The 18,903-nt window shown below is 37.3% G+C and overlaps 1 protein-coding gene across 7 annotated transcripts in view; it reads right to left on the minus strand.

The window, feature by feature from the left end:
- Nucleotides 1-18,903, minus strand: part of UBE2D3 (ubiquitin conjugating enzyme E2 D3) — a 73,164-nt gene that overhangs the window by 11,885 nt on the left and 42,376 nt on the right. For 5 of the 7 annotated variants that reach the window (XM_014344701.4, XM_008955337.5, XM_003829959.6 and 2 more), the window contains exons 2-4: nucleotides 18,654-18,805; nucleotides 1,931-1,994; nucleotides 1,811-1,842 (exon numbers count right to left, since the gene is read on the minus strand). In XM_014344701.4, the coding sequence (XP_014200187.1) occupies nucleotides 1,811-1,842; nucleotides 1,931-1,994; nucleotides 18,654-18,677 (120 nt within the window). In that variant the 5' untranslated portion in view covers nucleotides 18,678-18,805. Of the gene's footprint in view, nucleotides 1-1,810; nucleotides 1,843-1,930; nucleotides 1,995-17,409; nucleotides 18,555-18,653; nucleotides 18,806-18,903 lie in introns of those variants that run through there. The other 2 variants (XM_034958960.3, XM_034958958.3) reach the window with 2 other exon arrangements.

Below are 18,903 nucleotides of genomic sequence, written 5' to 3' on the forward strand. Positions count from 1 at the left end.
GTTGTTCAAAATAACAAAGTCTAAACTGTCAAGCAGAAAAACCAACTAGTTTTAAAGAGTTAGTTTATTCTGCACACCATCCAATTAGAAGTTTTAATTACCAACACTTCTGTGCTTTCTTAGTATTGACAATTTTTATAATGAAACTATCAACTACACTCTGAATCAAAGATGAGCTTTATTTTAAGGCATTTTATAGCATTCTTTGAAAACTGGTAATCCAAAATGGGAAAATTCTAGAGGTTGCAAAAGCAACTGCTTTACAAAACACTAGGCAGATAATATGGAATTGACCTAGTAGGCATTGTGGTAAACAAATATCCCATCTAAAAAAGGGAGGCAGCTGTCATTCCATCCCAAGCCATTACTGCTTATGGAATGTGGGCCTACTCAGAAGGCTTTTATTTGAAGACTGCCAACTTTCAAAAATATCGTGTGGGCCAAACTGGTTAACTCAACATTTAACTGCGTGTATTAAAATGAAACAATATTGCTACCAAATTAGATAAAAGTACTTTTAAAACAAAGTAACATTTAAAACAGTAAAAATAGTCCTGTAATAACGAAATGCACAATCCTGGCTTTGTAGTTATTAAAATGATCCGGACATTTCAAAGTATTAAACTTAATATTTGCACCCCTGCCATGTCTTACTTTGATTTAGTTTTTCTACCTTTAGGGAACTAACATTTTAATTACTCTAAATTAATCCTCCCTGCTACAATTTCCCATTAATTTATCCTACTCAGCACTTCATTCACCAATCACTTATTTTCCATCTTGTCACACTTCAGCACTTGTTTTAGGTATCTGTCTCCTCTAATACAGTGTAAGTTCCCTATAAGATCGACAGGGATGTTTATTATGTTCAATTTGTATCCTTATTACCTGGCACACAGTATGTACTCACATTTGAGACAGAAAAATGACTAAAGTTAGAATCAGAATTACTAAATAAATACTTGTTGATTCGACTCATCTACTAACTCTAAGAGCATTTTTTCCTTTAGAATTCTAAATATTACTTACTGACCATTATCTCACCTAGTACATTATTGCTCTTTATGTTGCTTATAAAACCACCAAAAAGGGAAGACAGTTTTCAGGAAGATACACATGTAACTTAGAAAACAAATCCTTAAGTGCCTTAGCAAGTTAAAAAAAAAAAAAAAAAAGTTAAATATTTGTGTAAGATACAGTCTTACCCCAGGATGTTTTAGTGCGCTCTAATTCTCTGAAATTCTTAGATGGTATCCATAATTCTGAATATTCAATTATCCAGCATATAGTTGCTTATCTACCCAGGATAGAAAGGAATTTTGCTATATTCAAAATATCACTTTCTGCCTAAATATATTCAAATTTTGCATAAACTGAAGTTCTATAAAGAATCAAATATCAAAATACAATTAAGCTAGATTATTGGCAGCTGCAGTAACAGAATAAGATCTCTGAGTAACACAACGCATGGCAGGATCAGAGCCAGTAACTTTGTCTCTATAAATAACAGGAAGTTCCATGACAATGCTTTACACAGTGCTATGTAGAAAAACTGAACTGAGATACAGAGATGTTTGGTAGGTCATAGAGATGGCTATACTCTAGAACGTGAACACAGGGATAGACACAAAGTACACGTAGCAAATGACTAACTCATTGTGTTTTTTCTTTCAAATGCAGTACAACTATGGAATATCCAAAATAGAATTAACTATATGATAAAATAAACCTACAGACCAAGTTAAAAATTACAACCAAATCAATGCTGGATTTTCACTTAAAACTAAATTTAAAAATTCTTAATACTTACAGGTCCCATAATTGTGGCTTGCCAATGAAACACTAGAAAAAGAAAAAAAACTCTGGTTATCTAAAAATGCACAAGCTTAAAAAAAAATTAGGCATAAAAATCAACTTGCAAGTTACTTACTATCATCCCCAACTGGACCTGCAGAACATTGTGCTGGAGGGTCACGGGCCAAATCACTAAGTTCCTACACCAAGACAGAAAATGGGTGAGTCACATAAGCTTAATTTAAGAAAACAAGCAAGTGAGTCCACTGCTTTCAGTTACTTTCACCCTATTTTTAAAGGCACACTCCATCAGAATTCACATAAATAATATATTCCATTAGGAGAGAGAAAACATGCCTGAACATATGCTGAGACAATCATCTTAGCTAGAGTTCGTAAAAATATATATGCACACACATTGATACAAAATTTTTTATTTACATAAAAGCTGATCTCTTACAAACCGAAATAGCTATAATTAGATATTCTCATAGTTTAAGAGCTTAGACCAGAGAGAGCTCAACATTCACGTTATTTGTTGAACTTCCAAGACCACTTTCAGAGGCCCTCAACTGTCTTAAATTCTTTGTTCTTCCTGAACCACCCTTCCTCCCCAACCCACTAACTCTATTTTCTACCTGAAAACAAACCAAAAAAACTCTCATGGGGCTAAGTACCTTTTTTGTTTTCTAATCTCCTTATTCTCTCAACTCAACCTTTTTTTTTTTTAAACTCAGCATCCATTTTTAACTATTGAATTTTTTTTTTTTTTTTTTGAGACGGAGTCTCCAGGCTGCAGTGCAGTGGCGCAATCTGGGGTCACTGCAAGCTCCACCTCCCAGGTTCACGCCATTCTCCTGCCTCAGGTGCCCGCCACCATGCCAGGCTAGTTTTTTGTATTTTTTAGTAGAGACGGGATTTCACTGTGTTAACCAGGATGGGTCTCGATCTCCTGACCTTGTAATTGAAATTCTGACCCTGAAGAGCGTACTTCTGTAAGTAGAAAGACGTTTGCTCTTAACATATAGTCTGCACAATTCAATATGAACGTTTTATTTCCAACAAGTATGTAGTTCACTGTTCCATGACTTGTGCATAACAATATGAATTATCTACTATGAAAATATAGTTTATTAGAATATTTTTAAGATGGTACAGCTCCACCTTACCAATGATATAACCAATGTCTAATAATCACAAGTTAAAAAAAAAGACAATAAATAGAACCAATGTTAATACATTACTGCCTTCAACATTTTCAAACTAACAGTTTCTCTGAAGTTTAGTCTATGGCATAAGTCAGTACACCCATTAAGTCTAGGGACTACTATATCTTCTATATCCCCTTTCTCATATAAACATGGAAATAACACAGAAGGGTAAGGTTTGGGATTCCATTTGAACAGCAGAAGACCACTAGGTACGTGGCTCATGCCTGTAATCCTAACACCCTGGGAGGCAAAGACAGGGATCCCTTGAGCCCAGGAGTTTGACTGAGACCAGCCTGAACAACAAAGGGAGACCCCCGTCTCTTCGAAAATGTTAGCTAGGCATGGTGGTGCATGCCTGGGGTCCTAGCTACTCAGAAGACTGAGGTGGGAGGATCACTTGAGCCCAACAAGTCAAGGCTGCAGTGAGCTGTGATCATGCCACTGCACTCCAGTCTGGGCAACAGAGCTGTCTGAGACAGAAAAAAACCACAAAACCCTGTCTCAGAAACAAAAAAACAAGACCAAAAAAGCTAGACTGGGCGCAGTGGCTCACGCCCGTAATCCCAGCACTTTGGGAGGCTGAGAAGGGTGGATCACCTAAGGTCAGGAGTTCAAGACCAGTGCTGCTAACATGGTAAAACCCCATCTCTACTAACATCACAAAAATTAGCCACGCATAGTGGCACACGCCTGTAATCCCAGCTACTCGGGAGGCTGATGCAGGAGAATCACTTGAACCTGGGAGGTAGAGGCTGCAGATCGCGCCACGTCACTCCAGCCTGGGGAAGAGTGAGACTGTCTCAAAAACAACAAAAAAACCCCCCAGAAAAGCTGAACGTACTCATATACAAAAGACCAAGTACTAGAAAGCAAAAGAAAGGATGCCTAAATAAAAAAGTTACAACAGAGAAGCAGAGGCGAGAGGACAGCTTGAGCGCAGGAGTTCGAGACCAGCTTGGATAACATAGTGAGACCCCCATTCTCCATAAAAAGAAAAAAAAAATTACGATAAAGCCAGTATCAACTGTCTACCACAATATCAATGCATCCGTGTATAACTACAAAACATTAATCTTCTTTTGGTCTACTAGAACAACGTATTCCCTATAACTACAGGAATTTAAAAATGGAAACAGATTTTCAAAGTGGGTACATGCACTTTTTTTCCTCAACTGTGATCTTTTGCCTTCCTGTGCAAAATCGAGGACACAAAATGCAGAATTTTCAGTATAAGCTCTCTCAGAAGGGTGCAGGGAATGGGAAGAAGAGCTACAAATCTTAATTTAACAAGGCATAGTGGCATGTGCCTGTAGTCCCAGCTACTTGGAAGGCTGAGGCAGGATTAAGCCCAGGTGTTTCAGGTTTTTGTGTGTTAAATGATCATGCTGGTGGATAGCCACTGCACTCTAGCTTGGACAACAACGTTTAATGCCTATTTTATACTGGCTTCAGATGATTATTTTCATTCACTACATCGAATTTAAACACAGTGACAAATTTATGTAAGGGTCCCACTATGGCACTGACTTGGTTGGGGGAAATAAATGAGTCCTCTAAATTTTGTTCATTTTGTTAAATCCACTGGAAATCTTTAAAATAGGCTCTCAACAAACTGAGGGGCCAGAACAAAAAACAACCCAGCTTCCAAGTCTTTTAGAAAATTAGAATCATTGAATATATAGCTTGAAAAATCAGATAATGTTGACATCTTTCCCTGCAAAACTGAGGAACTGAACAAATCAAACAATGTATGCACCAACAGTACACAAGCCTATATCTGTGCTTTAAATATTTCAATTTGTGGGAAAGCTCTTTCAATGGAGCTATTTTTATTGGCTAAGTTTGTATTCTGTAGCAGCATGGAATAAAATTGAAATTTCGAGAAACACTGAAAAAGAAAAGAGACTACATAAAGTGTTTTTGTCTTATTAAAAAAGAATTGAGACTTTGTCCCATTTAACAGGATTTGCTCTAAGCTTTTAAGACACCTTAGCTCCCAGAGGGCATTTTGCCATTTAAAAAATTATAGTATTATAGACTACAGTCAATGGGGGTTATTAATTTAAACCTTATTAACCTCAAAAGTGCTACTTTCAACAAGATTAAAGTAAGACTATTAGAGATATTAGCAAAACAGCACTGAGAAACAGGGCTAGGAAACTAGAGTACACAAATACGGACTAAGAATAATTGTACTACCTTTAAAAATGTTAAGATGATCAACACAAAGTTTTAACTGCTCTAATAGTATCTTTTTTAAAAAATGAAGTTTTGATTAAAGTTGTTTAGTTAAAAGTCCACCAATCCTCTCCCCTTTTAAAAAAGTGATGGGAATCTCACTATGTTGCCCAGGCTGGACTACAGTGGCTATTCACAGGCGGAATCACAATCATAAGGCACTACAGCCCAGAACTCCTGGGCTCAAGGGATCCTCTTGCCTCAGCCTCTTAAGCAGCTGGAGTTGCAGGTACGCATCACTATGTACAGCAATTTGTTGAACAATAAATGTACATTTTTAATTGTAAAATTAAACAATGAATTTTGTTGATTGACTCCATGTGGGAAGAAAAGGTGACGGTAAGATTTTTGGCCTGAGCAAAGCATGAGATTGGCATTAAGTAAAATGGTCAACTTACAGGTGAAGCTTGTGGGCAGATGTAGAGATAAAGTAAGTAAAATAGGATAATGTAAGTAAAGACTCAATTCGAAAAGTATATATAGAAGTTGAGAACAGGCTGGGAACAAATACAAAGTATCATTAATAAACAAATGATGTTTATAGCCATTCAACTTGGTGAGAGCACTCCTGGAACAGAAGGTCCTAGGAGTGAACACTGGACTAATTTAACGCTAAGAAAGGGAACCTTGGCCAGTAACCTGAAAAGTTAAAAAGAAATAAAGAATGTGAAGAAAGGCTTTGTCACAATAAACAACACTGCAGGAAAATTAAGAGGCAAATATTTGCCTCTTATATTCAAAATACACTTCAGAAAATGGCCAGTTGTTCGGGAATGGTCAGTCTAGATTAATGCCATAAAACAAACAACAAAAATAGAGTAGACAAGGAGAATTGTCCTGATATGCTGTGCCAATTCACTTTTGAAACTCATCACAACTATTTACAAGGTTGCCAGAGATCCCAAGATTCACAATTTTAAGACTGTATATCACACACCCTTTATATGCTTGTCTGTATAGATATACCCTCATGTCTTCCACATATTCAGAAATGGAAGACAATTCATTCCAAATACTATTGATTCTGATCAGTGGGAATTACAGAAATTCATATCGCAGTTCAACAATCTGTAAAAGAAACTACATGGCTTTTGGCCTTCAAAAAATTGTAACAAAATATTAACTGAACCAAATCAGTAGTTCAGAAGCTTTTTTTTTTTTTTTTGCAACTTAAATTATCCACTATTAAGAAAATGACTTTTTTTTTGAGATGGAGTCTCCCTCTGTCATCCAGGCTGGAGTGCAGTGGTGTGATCTTGGTTGACTGCAACCTCCTCCTCCCAGGTTCAAGTGACTCTCCTGCCTCAGCCTCCTGAGTAGCTGGGATTACAGGCACATGCCACCACACCTGGCTATTCTTTTTTTTTTTTTTTTTTTTTTTTGTAGTTTTACTAGAGATGGGGTTTCACCATGGCCAGGCTGATCTCGAAATCCTGACCTCAAGTGATCCGCCTGCCTCGGCCTCCCAAAGTGCTAGGAATACAGGTGTGAACCACTGCACCAGGCCTGCAGTCTTACTTTTAATCTTACACAGGCCTACTTTTTCTCATGGTTCTCTTCTCATCTCTGAAATAGGAATCACTACCTGGCACATAATGGACTGGTACTTAACAAGCAGACCATGTGTAGACCACCCATCCTGAACCAAGATTCCTGGGCAAGGCTCTTAATTCATCTGTTACTGAACAAAAGCAAAACTGCTCCACACATGGGCCACATAATATAGCCACTTGTTTATTTAAATTTTTGACCTATGTGATAAATCCTGATGCTTAGTTGTCTAAAAATGTCTTTGTAAGCATCTGAATATACCTAATACTGAAATAAGAGTTTAAAAAGCTGACAACACAATCCAAGTTTTACATTTATTTACTCATAATTACCTCAATAAACATACTAGATTTTACATTTAATATATGTTAAAATGTCTGAACAAAAATATTTAGCGTAATTTTCTTTTTTTTGGAGATGGAGTTTCACTCTTGTCGCCCATGGTGGAGTACAATGGCACAATCTTGGCTCACTGCAACCTCTGCCTCCTGGGTTCAAGTGATTCTCCTGCCTCAGCCTTCCGAGTAACTGGAACTAGAGATGTGCGCCACCACACCCGGCTAATTTTTTGTATTTTTAGTAGAGACGGGGTTTCACCATGTTGGCCACACTGGTCTCGAACTCCTGACCTCAGGTGATCACCTTGGCCTCCCAAAGTGCTGGGATTACAGGCGTGAGCCACCGTGCCTGGCCAGAATAAATATTAAGATAAAATATTTTAATTTTAAAATAAAATTCAATGTAATCATGGTTGTTCTAAACACAATACACAATAATGTTGGAATACTTCATTATAAATAAAACTAAAGGTCAGAAAACTATAAAGTTGACCTAGAATATAAACACCATACTACTTCAACATTACACATTTCAATTACAAAGAAAGTAAGAAAGTATTTCTTATAGAATAAATGAGTTTTCGGCACACTGATATTTATCCATCACTAAGCCTTTAAATGCTAGCATTATCATCCTTTTAGAGTGAAGGTATAATTTCAGCTAGTTAACACTGGGTTTCAGCTCTTCACTCCTGTAATTTCAGGTTCTTGTTACTCTCGTAACATTTCTAAATGCCTTACTTTCGAAGTTCTCCATCACCAAGACATCTCTTTAGTAATAATCAAAGATATAAAATCAGCCCAATACACTTACCTACTTTAAATTCAATACAGAAAAATGACCTAAGTATTTTAACAATCAAAACAAAGGTCTTTTTTAAAGATAAAAATGCTGTTCTTATTTCATCATTTTCTTTCTTGCCATTTAAATAGTATCTAATATTACTATTTAAAGTACCACTTAGTACCCAATAGTAACAAAACCATGTACAAGCACTTACCTTTGAGCTACCAAATAATTTTTGTAACATATGCCCACAGAATGAGCAAGACAGTATCGTAGGAAAAAAAAGTGAGAAAAGAGTAAGTCATAGCAGATGCTCTTTGTAGCTAGCAGACATTTTGTCTACTCAATAAACCATCTTACTCATGAATTCCTTTTCCCTTACTCCAAATCATGTGACTGTAGTCCTGGGTCAGCCATCACTAACCAATTATTTGGATATGACTAACCACAGAATTTTGTTCCCTCAGCTGGGACCCAACTATTAGTTCATTGTCCATCCCAACCTAAGAGTTTCCAAATCAAAGGGACATTCTTCCTTCTATAATCAAGAGCTATAAGAATGTGACCCATAGCTGTTGACAGGCACGTGTCATGGACTTACATGGTAAAGTCAAAAGCTAAAGAGACCATATTCAACAGCAGCAATAACAAAGAGCTGACTTTCCATACAGATGTGCAATTTTGGTTCCTGAGGTTGTAGCTTGCTCTGGTTCCTACACCTATTCCATTCATTGTTAACTATCCCAGTTTCCTTCTAATAAATCCCTTAATCTGGATTATATTAAGGAGTTAAAAAATATATACAGCAGTAGTGAGAGACCAAATCTGAATACCAATTATGTAGATCTTATGCCACTTCAAACATAATTTAGTTTTTGAGTTTTGCTGAAAAACATGTAAGAAATCTAAATGAAGCTAAGTCTTAAAATTGAATTAGGAGTAACAAGGTTAACTTTCACACTGGAGGTTAATTTAAATGCATTTCTAAAATGAAAATGTAATGTTAATTTCACCATCAAAACATTCATTCATTCATAGGAACATTGCCTTTTTGGTGCCATGCATGTTAGATATAAAAACACCAAGATAATTAAGATAGAAATGCCTCCTCAGACTCAGCTAACAGAAAGCAGGTGCAAGACAAAACAAAAATTATACTTTAACAACCTACATGCTTAAAATAAAGGGACTCAAATGCTCTGAGAATCCTGAAAAACCAACCACTAACTTTTCCTGGGTTTAAAGGAGTGCCATTTGAGCTGGGTCTCGATGGAAAAATAAGCAGGCATTTACCAAGAACAAGGAGTAAGAGAAGCATTCTAGGTAGAGAAACTCAAAGTCAGGAGTGTCAAAGAACACAGGGCATAAAAATTTGCCAGAACAAATACTGCAGAGTTTGGTATACCAGACAGAGTACACCAGGAGAGTGGCAGATTTAGCTAAAAAGGCAGGTTATGACTTGATCTTTTAAAAGAGCCCTTGAATTTAGTCAGACTATTCCAAAGGCAATGGGAAATCACTGATGGTTTCGAACTAGAAGACAAATGAGTTTTGATTTTTAAATAACTAGCAGTCACACACCACAAGTGTTTAACTGTACTCTTATAACCACTTTACGGAAATAGAGCTCATCTTCTCTGTTTTACAGAGTCCCTTAAGAGAGGGGAAAGAAATGATTACATTCAAGCATAGAACATGTTCAGCTTTAGGATAGGTGAACTAAGTGTACCTACTAACAACTTAAAAATTTGGACTAGGGGTAAGTTTCAAAAAGGTTCCTTTCTCAACAGGGTGTCCTTGCAAAGATAATTTAATGTTTGGCAAACTGAGGGAAAAAAATTCTCAACTGCACCAAACTATTACTCAATGCTCCAGAATGAACACGATATGGAAAACTAATGTTTTCCTTAGGATTTATTTCCGCATAACCATCCACCGTTAGTCTGTATCTCATTATTCGTACGTAGTGTGAATCCAGTGCTATTTTTCAAGTTACATGGCCTGAGAAAATGATTCTATCCCACAGCAAGACTATTTACTGGACTGGAAATCAATTTCCAAGGACGCCCATACTTAGCATTTTTAAAAGTAATTTTGTCTACGATAGTCACCTAACAAAATGTTTTTAGAGCCTAAAGTTTCACAGGCTTCAGGGACAAAAACACTAAAAAATTACACAATTGAAATTTTCAGCTTATTCCTTCCTAGTAGTCTAGAGGAAGAGGAACAGTGCCAAGAACCAGAAGGAACAGCTCTCACACGGCACCTGTAAAATTTTTTTATACTGTGCTGACTACCCCTCACCTAAGGGGAACAGCATTACTCAACTATTAAGGCCACTGAAACAGGAAAATGTTTGGTTGGGGACACTGACTTACTTTAGGAATTGCTCAAGGCTCCACTCACGTTGAAGGGACACTAAGATCAAGCACATACAATCAGGGTACAACACTAAGAAACTGTACTAGCTATAAAAAGAACAAAAGGTTGGACATTTCTTTTCCACAGAGTGCTCTTTTAGGAAACTTTCTCCTTTTAGTGTCATCTTCCTCTGAGCTGCTTCTCCTCAAACTTTCTGCACACTTGGCTAGTGTGAGAATCCAGACCTTCTCACTGTAAAAAATACTTGTATTTAAAAGTCTTAAAAAACCTATAGGAAAAGAAGTCAAGGAGACCCCTCTGCCTTCTTTCTAAGCTAGGTAAATGAGACCCTCTCAAAGCTCTCACATGGTCTAGTTCGCCTCATTAGTTAAAACACTACAAAGAAATTTGAGACAGCAACAGACTTTACACAACTGAGTTGTTTGCCTATTTCCTGAAGACCTGGTGGGCACCATGGTAGAAAATAGGGCAGGATTTTTTTCACCAAAAAAATCTCTCTAAAAGGCAACCAACAGGTACAGCTTAAGCCACTGGTGAGTGTTCTCATCTAGAAGTACATGATTTAAGCAGTAATGGGTTTGGTCACTATTTTTTTTTTATTCTGAAACATTCCTTACATGAGATTTTTAATACAAAGCCTGCAAATGGTTTATTTTGAGGAAGACCTTTACTGTAGTCACTATGGGATATGGGATTTAATAGTTGATTGTTGGAGATGTTAAACTATGCTTTCTGCTTCTCTATTCTCTATCTTCCTCATTCAATAAGTGGTACTAGCAGTGGTGACCAACCACAGGCTACAAAGAACAGTAGGCCAAGGTATTGAAAACATTAAAGACCTGAAAGGATGCTAGGAGAAACATAAGAATGTCCCCTCCCTTGCTGGGCGTGGTGGCTCACGCTTGTAATCCTAGCACTTTGGGAAGCCAAGGCAGGCGGATCACCTGAGGTCAGGAATTCAAGACCAGCCTGGCCAACATGGTGAAATCCCATCTCTACTAAAATATAAAAATTAGCCGGGCATGATGGCGGGTGCCTGTAATCCCAGCTACTCGAGAGGCTGAGACAGGAGAATTGCTTGAACCCAGGAGACGGTGGTTGCAGTAAGCCGCAGTTGCGCCACTGCACTCTAGCCTGGGCAGCTGACCAAGACTCCGCCTCAAAAAAAAAAAAATTCCCTCCTTTCAAAGAGCTTATAAATTGGAAATACTAAAAATATTTACAAATACTAAAAATATTTATTCACAAATATTTATGAATATTATGAATATTCATGAAGCTACAGAGCAGCCATGTTCCAGGAGCCCAATAAGTATCTGAACATTCGGTTAACTTTCTTTCAATGACAGCCAGTATCTGTTCATCAGATCAACATAACCAAAAGGTAGCATTTATGAAAACAAGGTTTTAAGTGTCAACCCTATTAAAGCGTACCGCCATAAATAACTTATTCTAGGTTTCATCCCCCCAAGGCTTGTCAAAATTCAAAAGCCTATATAGTGGCAAGGCCAAGTTCATGGATTCTACCTTTAAGACAGTAAAATTATCACCACGATGTTCCACAAATCATTTGTTATCCCAATCTCTACCATCTATTTTGCACGTCATCACACAAAGGTCATACAGAGGACAGAACGCAGTAGTATAGATACATTTCCTCTCAGCACTTTCCGGAAAACTAAAAGCTTATGCCATTACTAAAGGTTAATCTCTTGTATTCTATTTAAGAGTCTCTTTCTTTCAGAACTAAAGACAAGATTTACATGACTCAAAAGACAAGATATGTGTGACTGTGAATCAGCATTATAAAAACAGCCCTTGCCTCAAAAACCTATACTGAGCAACACAAAACACTGCTTTGGGGACTGGAAGAGATGATAAAATGAGGTGGTAAACAAAGGGAGTAAGTGCCTTAAGAAATTTTAAGAATCATCCTCAAGGAGACTTTACAACCAACCTAGAAAAATACAAAGGTGCGAACCAACAATAGAGGTCGAAGTGCAGTGCAATTAGCTGTCCATCAGGCAGACAGCAACTACTGTAATTGTTCATATAAAGATCTGGTTTACTATAAAGTAAAAAGTTTTATTAACTTTAATGTTATGAAATGTCTGTATAAAATATGTAGATGCGAATATCAAGGCAGGGAACAACAAACTTCAGAAACATGGTTATTTCAAGAGAAGGATGCTTGGCAAAAAGATATGAACAATTTCACAGAACTCCAAATAGTCCCTTTAAAACACATTTTAATTTGAAATTTCTTCTGAGAAATCCTTTTTTATCTTAAGGATTAACAGTAGGCACTGCACAGTATCTCACTGCATCACTGACAAGGTATTAACTTCCTGTTTAGTTGTAATTATAGGTGAAACAAGCATGCGTGTTCATTACACAAAGTACTAAGAATGGACTGAATATTACTAATTTTCTTTCGATCACCACTGAAGGTAAAGTCACTTAACATTATTCAAAGCCATTGTTTTGTAAGCATTATTTAAAAATGGGAAAGAAACCCAAAATTAGATTTGAAGCTCTGCTCCATGAAAGCAAGTAGGGTGTTTTATGGACATTAAAACAAACAAACAAAACAAACAAACAAACAAAAAAACAAAGATTAACAGCCCAACAGCTGCCCAGTAGTAGAAAACATTCAATTACACATTAGCCATGAAATTACAGCAAGGTTAGGATTAATGTAAGTATTTCATACTGAAAAAGGTACAAGAAATCATGATTCACAATTGACAAACATTTAAATACGACAAATTCAGCTATGAAAAGTTGAAGGTCTCTTTTACAATAGATTATGTTGAAAGTATCATTAGGAGATAAAAATCAGATGTTTCAACAAAGTATAAAAATACTTCCCTAAACTTTTCCCTTCCCTACATAACAAGGTTGAGGGTACAATTCTGAATAAATCTTATCTAATAAGAGAAACTGGGCAGTAAGATATTTGGTGAATGCATTCATTTTTAATTATGAAATAACACTGCTATGGTAGCAAGCTCAAGACCACAACATTTCCAAGAATGGAGAGTTTTATTTCATTAACTTCAAAATACTGGTTTTGGCAAGGTGAATTAAGTCATTATAATAAAAGACAAACCACATTGTAATAATACTAGTACAAAAAATACAGCATAGAAAATTTATTTTAAATACCTCCCCTACTAGATCTAATATTCTTGAAAGGGAAATTACAAAGTGACAAACAACTATTCATGTGTTTACATGCTTATTTTCACCACTGAACGCAGAGATTACCATAGATAAGGACCATCTTCCTCATTTATTCCCTGGGACTAGAATACTACGTCTAATGCAGATTAGGACCTTTACTCCCCTGTATCTGTGGTTCTTAATCAGAGAGGAGCTTCAGAATCACCTAGAAAATTTTCAAAATTATGTGTTTCCAGGGAAAATGATTTAGTAAGTCTAAGACCCCCATGCAGCTGTATTTTTTTTTAAAATTCTAAACAATCTGACATTTAAAAATAACTAAACAAGTATAACTGGATTGTAACACAAAGGATAAATGCTCGAGGTATATACCCCATTTACCCTGATGTGATTATGCATTGCATGCCTGTATCAAAATATTTCATGCAACCAATATATACACCAACTATGTACCCACAAAATTTTTTTAAAAACTCCAAATGTTCTGGAATATAAATGTAATTCATGTCACACCCAACCATATATAATATTCAGTAAGCTCTTCTATACGCTAACAGATACAAGAACACTGCTATTTAAAAAAAATGCAAAAACCAACCTAGGTTTGAGATTTTAATCTGAAACATTTTTTTATCTCAGTGTTACGAACCTAGTTTCTTTTTTAATAGATAGATTATAGCAACATGCTGTGGAGAATCCTCAAAGATTGCCTGTCTTGGATAAAAAGGGTCACCTAAACTCAGGGGCAAAGTTTGACAGAGCAATCTAGTGACACAGTAGTTCATCCCAGTGATGGAGCATTCAACTTTTTATTTGTATAAATAACAAAAACTAGAATCAACACTGCAGATGAGCATGATGAAAGAAAAGTATGCAGTGTCAGTAATGCACCCTTTTTCAAATTAAACAAATACTGAGGTCCTATTATTATCAGCATCCTTCAGTCACAACTATCCTACACAGAAAGTGAGCTGGCTATCAACAAGCTTTGAGGACCATACATGAAACACATGCAAGACAGTTTACCCAGCCTATATACTAGTTGGGGACAATAAGTATATTTTGTTCACTCTAAGACATCCTAAGCAGTTAACTGGCACGTTAGTTTTCAGTGCTTGAAGAGACTACCCCAAAAGAATTAAATCCACTTCTACTTTCAAAATATTATTAGCCAAAATCTTAACCTCACAAATTAGCTATAACCTAAGAGTAAAGCTAACTCCCAATTACTTAGATGTATAAGTGGGAGAGCAAAGCAGCTTATTTCAGGTAACAAACTAAAATCACATACATTATAAAACAGGAATTGAAGGGCCAGGCCACGTGGTGGCTCACGCCTGTAATCCCAGCACTTTGGGAGGCTGAGGCGGGTGGATCACGAGGTCAGATCAAGACCATCCTGGTTAACACGGTGAAACCCCGCCTCTACTAAAAAAACAAAAAAATTAGCCTCTACTAAAGAAACAAAAAAATTAGCCGGGGGTGGTGGTGGGCGCCTGTAGTCCCAGCTACTCAGGAGGCTGAGGCAGGAGAATGGCGTGAACCCAGAAGGCAGAGCTTGCAGTGAGCTGAGATCGCGCCACTGCACTCCAGCCTGGGCAACACAGTGAGACTCCATCTCCAACAACAACAACAACAAAAGGAATTGAAATGGTTCAAAAAAGAGCTTGAGCTTTTGGTGCCTGATTTGAATCCCAGTCACTTACTAGTTGTGTGACTAGACGACTATTTCTCTGAGCCTGTTACTTCATCTATAAAATTCTCACATCTATCCCACATGGTTGTCTTGAGGATTAAATGAGTTAGGGTTTAGATGAGACTGCATTGTCTTAACTACTGTAATAGGTAATACTATATGCAAAAGTAAACCGTTCTGAATGACAAAAAAAAAACCTAAAGGATGATATCAAACTGTAGTTGTTAAGAGCACATACTCTGGACCAGGCTGCCTAGATTCTAATCCCAACTGTCACAACATGAACCCGGGTCATCTTCTTAACCTCTATGCCTAAGTTTTTCAATTTCGAGATGGAGATAATCTTGAAATTATCTCAGTGGAAGTGGTGGTAGGAGGGAAACGAAGATCAAATGAGAGTTTTTTAACCCTTTACCCATGGTTTCCCTGCTAGCTGCTTGCTTATAATCATATATAAACACTAAAGTCATACTTCCAGAAATAAAAACCCTTACGAAAACTTAACAGGGTGTATACAATGAAAACATGAGCTATTCTTTTAGGCTTGGTTCACATATTTATCTTCGAACGTCCCTAAAACACATATATTGTAGTCCCTGTTTAATGGGAGTGGTAAAATTGTCTACGGCTCTCAATACCAATCAACTTGGAGTGCCACTTTTAACTCCTGTTGTTTAATAGCCCTATTTAAGACCATATTACAGCTCGTTCAAATAAAGAATACAGGAAAAAAGTTGATTGGTCTAACAGTCAAAAAACTTACTCCAAGAACACAGCTGAAGCAAAGTATAAATTCAAACGCTCGATCAAATGGACTAAAGGTTAAAACTATTCCAATAATCATTTCAGTAAAATATTAACGAGGAATACAGATATATCATAATATTTGAAATGTGGGACCTTCAGACAAGAATAAATTCGAAATAGGTACGTAACACAAGCATACCATACTGACATCAATGGCTACTTGACCCCATATTTCTAGAAGAGGTGCCTAAACCGAAGAGCATTCCAGTTCAGAGCTGTCCACTCACTAAAATTGTTTGGCTGTGGAATGTCTGAAAGTTGCCTCATGTGATTCTAACATTAACAGCTGAAAAATCAAACCACATGCACACGTCAAAGTTTCTGTAAGTTGAATCAATAATGTTCACATAAACACTGGTTTTTCCAATATGCCAAGTTTTTATGTTGTGTCTACATTACATAAATCTTCAAAATATTTACAAAAGGAGACAACCTGGTTAACTAAGAGTACTAAACTAGAAATCAAAGTTCTTAAACAAAAACGGTTTTTAAAAATTATAAATTGTGATATTAAAATAGCAGTAATAACTAGGAGTGTCATGTGCCAAGAGCCTGTTCAAATTTGCACATTAATCCATTTAATCCTCAAAACAAATCTAGGAACTTAATATTTGTTTTGTTCACTGCTGCCACCCCAATGTCTAAAACAGTGCCTGGTACATATTAGGCACACAGCCATTTATTGTTCATATTACAACAGATACCCTTCTTATAGAGGTACATAAACTTGCCCAGAGCTAGAATTCTAACTAGAGCATTTCTGCTCCAATGTTCACACTCTTAGCCACTGTTATATTGTCTCTCTAAAGCTTTAAAATCATTTAAGTGGTGTCACAGCAGCTGGGTATGACCTGTAAGAGAAAAAAAATCAGAGGCCTTCCTTTAACGTGTTCTGTTCCACATGCACAAAAAGCTATGGATCTGGTACTATTCCACATTTTAGTGGCCTGAACTAATTCCAACAGAAAAGATTTTTATTTGTACTGAATGTTATGCTCTTTGTGTAAACCACACTGTAACATACAACTAGGCTTCTCCAATATGTTTCTGGCCTTTAAAGTGGTCACAGAAAGAGATTATTATTTCAAAATAATTTTTACTTTAATCCTTAACTCCTAAAAAGCGTTTCTTCCTCTTTTCTTTCATTTCACAAATACAATTGTATTTCGCATAACCCAAAATGACGATGTAATGAAGGCCCAAAACAAAATTCACGATTTCATATCAATACATACTAAGAGTGAAGATTTAAACCTTCCTCTTTCATGAAACACCAATCTTGCCAAATAAACTTCAGTCATAATTAAATACATGCAAATGTAGTATCAGGTCTATTTTAGTAAAGGCAAATTCTTGCCATTCCTCTCAGAACTCTTTTTAAAAAAGTAATCTATTAAAACCAAAGTTTCTAACACTCACCGACCCTCCACAATTTTTCTAGTAAGGCTGAATTTATTCCATGACATTTTTTTCAAGTTAGCTGTAAACACTCCACCCTCTTCGATTGTGCAACAACCAAACACATCACACAAATACAAGTCACAAAAAAGGGAAATACAGTTTAAGAGTTTGAATTTAGGTAAGTTTTGAGCAGAGGATCTTAGAGCAGTGCACAACGCGATATAAAAGCTAACATTTAACAAATCATATTAATTCACATTATTACGAAAGGAGATGCCGGAAAGAGCCTGAACCAGTTAAAGCAGCCGCCATCTTAAAATGCGGGACAGAAGTTAGAGCAAGAAAATGAGACTAAACCACCGGAGGTGGAGGTTCCGCTCACTCCCAGAGCTCCGAAAAATCCTAGTTTTTTTCCAACTTAAATCGATAATATACTATCAAACCACATTTCAAGTAACGAAACAAGGGTGTTATTAAATAGAATGAGGCAAAGATAGGTACATTAGCTTTCCCTTACTGCCATCGCACCCCTTATCCACCCCCACTCTCCAGCCAAAAGGAAAAGGGAGCTTCCAGAATGCCTTTTACATCAGTTCCCGGTGTCCCACGGATAAATAGCTTCGGGTGAAAAGCTGCAACTACAAAATACAGGAAGTGGCAACACTGTGTCATTCCATCTCCTCCCAAACCCACTTATTCGGTGTAACCTGCCCAGAGTCGACTAAGAGTTTCTACTAGACTCACTGACTGACCTTCAATACCCAAGACTTCTACCCGACTCTCAGTCAAGTTCGGGACTCGCCAGATTTTTTCTCTCTCCTCCGAGTTTTCTTTCTTACCCCTAGAAGGCCTAGATAACCTTGATCTCACAACTAAAGTAAGTTTTCAAGCACCAAGAATAGGAAGCGCCATGACATCTGCTGGAGCGTCTCTCCGCAATTCGGACCCCCCAAAAAAACTTTCTTAAGCAGCAAAAAAATAAAATAATAAAGGCGCCTTAAGTCACTCTCCTCCACCCCTAATTTGCACCGATTCCACTGAAGCACACTCAGGACAACACCTCACTTGCCACAAGTGTTCTCCGTTTCCTAGCTTTAAACTTCATTTCTTCAAGAAGTATATCTGCGTTCTCCATCCCCCCATGGAAGAAGTGATCCAAGAGGTATTTTCAGAATTATGCTTCCTTCCCACCCCCACGCTTTCCTCTTGGCCCGAGCCTTCCTTTTCTCCTACCACCCCATGCCCTTGTCCCCGCGGGTTACCTTATTAATCCGTTTCAGCGCCATAGTGTGTGCTTGTCGTCTGGCTCCTCACTCTCTCGGTGTATGCTCAAAGGTCCGGCCAAAACTCTTGATTATCCCGGCGGCGGGGCAGGATTGTCTCGTCTCACACCAGCTCTGCCAGACACAGGCGCCTTTTGCAAAAACGGAGCAGATCAGCACTCGCACAGGCCCCGAAGAGCCCCTGATGAATCCAGGTCCCTTAAGACAGCCGCGAACCGGGGTGGGTGGG

The sequence above is a fragment of the Pan paniscus genome, chromosome 3 (assembly GCF_029289425.2).
Source record: "Pan paniscus chromosome 3, NHGRI_mPanPan1-v2.0_pri, whole genome shotgun sequence".
NCBI lineage: Eukaryota > Metazoa > Chordata > Mammalia > Primates > Hominidae > Pan > Pan paniscus.